The 5,084-nt window shown below is 38.4% G+C and overlaps 1 protein-coding gene across 1 annotated transcript in view; it reads right to left on the bottom strand.

Moving 5' to 3' along the window:
* Positions 1-5,084, bottom strand: part of LOC107671122 (gamma-adducin-like) — a 12,335-nt gene that overhangs the window by 6,635 nt on the left and 616 nt on the right. Inside the window, exons 2-6 of the mRNA XM_016463970.1 lie at positions 4,439-4,683; positions 2,102-2,237; positions 1,721-1,872; positions 390-470; positions 78-227 (exon numbers count right to left, since the gene is read on the bottom strand). Coding sequence (XP_016319456.1) covers positions 78-227; positions 390-470; positions 1,721-1,872; positions 2,102-2,237; positions 4,439-4,660 — 741 coding nt within the window. The 5' untranslated portion in view covers positions 4,661-4,683. The remainder of the gene's footprint in view (positions 1-77; positions 228-389; positions 471-1,720; positions 1,873-2,101; positions 2,238-4,438; positions 4,684-5,084) is intronic.

Raw genomic sequence — 5,084 nt, 5'->3', positions numbered from 1 at the left:
CAAAAGGGGGCACAGGACATAGATATATATATATATATATATATATACACACTGATTGTGTGTGTGTTATTACTCACGGCAGCTGTAGTCGGTGTATATGTATGTATAACACATTTGGCATCTGGTCTGGCAGAATACACTGCAGAATGTGGTTTGAATCCCAAAACATCCACAGGCAATGCAGTGGCTCCCTGATCAACCCCCTCACCAATCAGATTCACCTTCACCTTTGAAAAAAAAAAAACATTACAAGGCTAAGATAAAAATTATTTATTGCCTTATTTCATATATTCTTCCACATATTATATATAATGGTGTAATTATATTCAGTTGTCAGGGTTTCCAACTTTCTGAAATTTCATGTTCAGGATGTGTGTGGGTGTGTGTACCAGACTAGCTGCTGTGGCCTCTGAGAACGACAGTCCTTTAGGAAGAATAAGAATATGATCCTGCTCTTTGTTGATACGGAGCTGGAGAAGAAAATAACAGATAAAGCGTGAAAGAGCGAAGGAAAGAAAGACAGAGAGAGTATATTATAATAAATTCTGCTATCAAACATACAACATAGTGAAATAATATAATACATATTTCTTTTGAATATAGAGAAGTTCTCTACACATTGCCATTATTTTACAGTGTTTTTTTCTACAACCGTTCACAAAGACTGGCACACCACACGTCTAGTATTGTGGCACAATCTATTTCAGTAAAATACCCAATTAAACAGCATGTAAAAATGCCGGTCAGGTGGCCTCTTCCTTTTTAAGTAGGCGACATTTGGCTAGAATAAGCTAAAATGAGGAACAAACTGTAAGACATTTTTTCTTCAAAACAGCAAAAAACAAAACATGACATTTGATTATTACAAACTTGATGTAAACCATATTTATATGTATACATTTAAATGCAATATTTGAAAATGCATTTCAATCTGAATGGTAGATAACATTTCAAGATTTTTCATCAATCAGGGTGCAAAATAAGTGTGACGTCCTACATCAGGAGTGTCCAACCTTGTTCCTGGAGGGCCACTGTCCTGCAGAGTTTAGCTCCAACCCTAATTAAACACACCTGAACCAGCTAATCAAGGTCTTCAGACTTACTAGAAACTTCCAGGCAAGTGAGTTGGAGCAGGTTGGAACTAAAATCAGTAGGACGTGGGCCCTCCAGGAGCAGCATTGGACACCCCTGTCCTACATAAAGTGAACTTTTGAGGACAGCCGTCTCAATTCACTTATTTGCACTCGCAAATCAATGGTGAATATATTGGAATATACACTTTTAGAAAAAAAAGGTACAAAAGCTGTCACCTTTTGTACCTAAAAAGTACATATTAGTACCTTTATAAGGGTAGTGTCCCAGTGACACTGAGTGTATGCATGAATGTGTAAAATGTGTAAAACACAGTAATCCATCTGATGCCATTGTAATTTGATGAGTTCAGCATCATCGAGAGATGTCATGTCAGATCAGAGCAAAAGTAGAATTTACAGTTTTTCGTCTATTCTTTCCACAATGGCAGCTATTCTCTTGTCTCTCTGCATTGTTCTGACACTCAAGCCATTACTATGGTAACCAATGTTGTCTGAACAAAAGCATCTGATTTTATTACATGCAAAATGACAGTGAGCACAGTCAGTCCTAGTTCGGATTTGAAAAACAATTTGTGTGCTGTGTGGGGAAAAAAAAGCCAAAATGTGAAATAAATGTGAGTACTCACAGTTACATATGTATTTGGGAAGTGGGTATTTCCGTATAAGTCCAGCAGCCGGTACAAGCAGGCGAGTTTACAGCGGCCCTGCCTCTCAGCTTTAGAACAACTAAACCACTCCACCCCACACAAATCATTCACTGGACTAATTGACCCGGCACCTGGAAACACACACACACACACCCACACACACACACACACACACACACACACACACACACACACACACACACACACAGCCAAACAACAAAAATAAATATCTGGCTTTATCTGAGTTCTAGCTGATAACCATACAGAATTACATGCCTGCCATCTGTTGACCATGGCAACAACAAATAATCTTCAATGGGAATGTATAAAGTGTCAATGAAAGTGTGTGTGTGCACTCACTGCTGGGACTGTATACTCCAGTGTTGCTAAATGTATTGCTGATGATGAGGTGTGCGATGTGACCGAGGAGACCACTGGAGTTACTGCCTTTGGAGCACTGCTCCTTTACCATGCACTCCAACTCCTCCTTAAAGTCCTGCAACACACAAATACATTTTAACACATTATCAACACATGTATGTCAATGCATTAGATAACAAAATATCAAACCAAGTGGCATTTATTTTAAAGAAATTTGTATTTTCCAAACAAAATATTTCACAAAAAGACATTTGGTAAGGTTTTAATATAATCAATATTCTGTTTATTAATTTAACACATAAACTGACTTTTGCAGTCACTAGAAAGACCAGTTGGTTAAATGTAATTTCAAGAAATGCAAGAAAAGTAGTTCTGAGAAAAGGTTTTGCATAAGCTGTTGCTACTCCATATTTTTATGATTTATTTATATTTATTTGATCTACACTAACATTCAAAAGGTTGGGGTCAGTAATATTTGTTCAGCAAGGATGCACTAAATTGATTAAAATATTACCATGTTCTTTTGATTTTTCTATTCATCAAAGAATCCAGAATCCAGGTTTCCACAAAAATATTAAACAGCACTGTTTTCAACATAAATAATAATAATAAATGGTTTTTTTAGCATCAAATCATCAAAGGATCATGTGAAACTGAAGACTGAAGTAATGGCTGCTGAAAATTCAGCCTTGCCTCACAGGAATAAATTACATTTTAAAACATATTAAAATAGAAAACAATTATTTTAAATAGTAATAATATTTCACAATATTATGTTTTTTTAGCAAATAAATGCAACCTGGGTGAACATAAGAAACAACTTCAAAATTTAAAAAAATTTACCAATCCCAAACTTTTGAACAGCATGCAATAAAATGATTGAATATAATTGAATATTGAATATTGAATATAAATTCATTTTAAGTGTGACAGTGTTCAAATACACTGCCCGTGCAAAAAAAAGTCACCACCTGGATCTAACTAAGCAAATAGGTAGAGCCTCCCATTGGATAATTACTGCATGGATGATTATGTTTCAGCTGGCAACTAGTTATTTAACCCTAACTGATGCAGTGAGTAGCCTCTCATTTCTTAAAACAACCATATCGGAAAAACAAACAGTATTCACGGCTATGTTTAACAGTGAAAGTAAGAGCATTTCCACACTCACAATGTGCTAAACAGCTGTGCAGCCTTAAGAAAACCACTTATCAGTGAAGCTAATCGGGAAAAAATGCTTCAATTTGCTAGGGAGCATAAAGATTGGACTCTGGAGCAATGGAAGAAGGTCATGTGGTCTGATGAGTCCAGATTTACCCTGTTCCAGAGTGATGGGCGCATCAGGGTAAGAAGAGAGGTGGATGAAGTGATGCAGCCATCATGCCTAGTGCCTACCGTACAAGCCTGTGGGGGCAGTGCTATGATCTGGGGTTGCTGCAGAAAGTTGGCCAGGTCTAGGTTCAGCAACGTTATGTGCCCAAAGAATGAGGTCAGCTGACTACCTGAATATACTGAATTGACCAGGTTATTCCATCAATGGATTTTTTCTTCCCTGATGGCACGGGCATATTCCAAGGTGACAATGCCAGGATTCATCGGGCTCAAATTGTGAAAGAGTGGTTCAGCTTTTATGGCCACAAGCATGAATATTTGTACTTTAACATACAAATATGCCACACCAAAGGACCATTTAGTATAATCCACTCATGAAGAAAAAACAGTGAATACAATTATAAAAATAAACATGCTGACCAGTCACAGAATAAGGAGACATATGCTTATGAACATTTTAACTTAAAATAGTGATGTTGATTTAAAAACAAAAATCATGGACATCACATCATTCAAATTTAATTTAAGTTGAATCTATGAACTTCAACCTCAAAGCCTCAGGGCTGCAAACTATGAAAGATTTTGCTGTGTATTAAGCCAAAACCAGGACATGAACGTCATGAAAGTTTTGTTGATTATACAGCTTCAAATTTTGCATTTTATATGGATTTTAAAAATAGATGAAGCTATAATCAGATAAGAGACTGAGCTTCAGGCATCAGAAATGTGCCTCTAGAGTTACGGCCCTCAACGTACTGCTACAACATGATGCACAGAAATCACTTTGGGTTCTTTATTCATTTCACCCACTCCCAGCATTTCTGATGATCTGTGCATGGTTACTAATGGCAACGGATCTCCAATTGTTGGTTGTTATGCAATCAAACGAGCGTGGGCTCCTCTTAAAATGCAAAGGGAGGGAGAGAGAGAAAGAGCATGCGAATTCTCACTTCGGTGCGAGTGTGTGTGGGAGTGACGTCTTACTGGACTCTGTAGAATCTGTGTGACTCTCTTTCTCTGCTCCATCATGTTGAAGTCCTGCCTCAGGTCAGGTGACATAGCGCTGCTCCTCAGAGCCTCTGGGGACTGGAGTTCTTCTGCGCTTTCGCTGTAGACCTTCTTCACATTAAGACTGGATGGGGGGCGGATGCGTAAACCGCCCTCTTCGTCGCCTGAACTCATCTCAACACACTCACCCTCACTCATACATAAACACAACACACAACCTTCTGCTTCAGAGGGGGAGAGAGAGAGAGAGAAATAGAGGGGTGGGCTGAGTGTTTTAGAGAGAGAGAGAGAGAGAGAGAGAGAGAGAGAGAGAGAGAGAGAGAGAGAGAGAAATAGAGGGGTGGGCTGAGTGTTTTTTTTTAGATCCACTTGAAGCTGTGTTCACAATTGCTGCATGAATACAAAAAGGTCAGGGCACTTTGGATTACAAAAGAATTGTCTAAACACACGTACAAATAAACACTCTCTCACACACCTGCATGTCTGCTCTCCAGCTGACATTCTATATAAGTCATGCATATCTGCACGCACCCCACAGAGAACAATTCACACCTTTAATGCCCCTCTTTCCACCCTGATAGCCCGAAATCACCCCAACACCCCCAACAGAAGTTTTATTTTG

The sequence above is a fragment of the Sinocyclocheilus anshuiensis genome, unplaced genomic scaffold (genome assembly GCF_001515605.1).
Source record: "Sinocyclocheilus anshuiensis isolate Anshui unplaced genomic scaffold, SAMN03320099.WGS_v1.1 scaffold861, whole genome shotgun sequence".
Taxonomy (NCBI): domain Eukaryota; kingdom Metazoa; phylum Chordata; class Actinopteri; order Cypriniformes; family Cyprinidae; genus Sinocyclocheilus; species Sinocyclocheilus anshuiensis.
The sequence above is the reverse complement of the archived record's forward strand: the minus strand, read 5'-3'. Positions and strand labels throughout refer to the sequence as shown.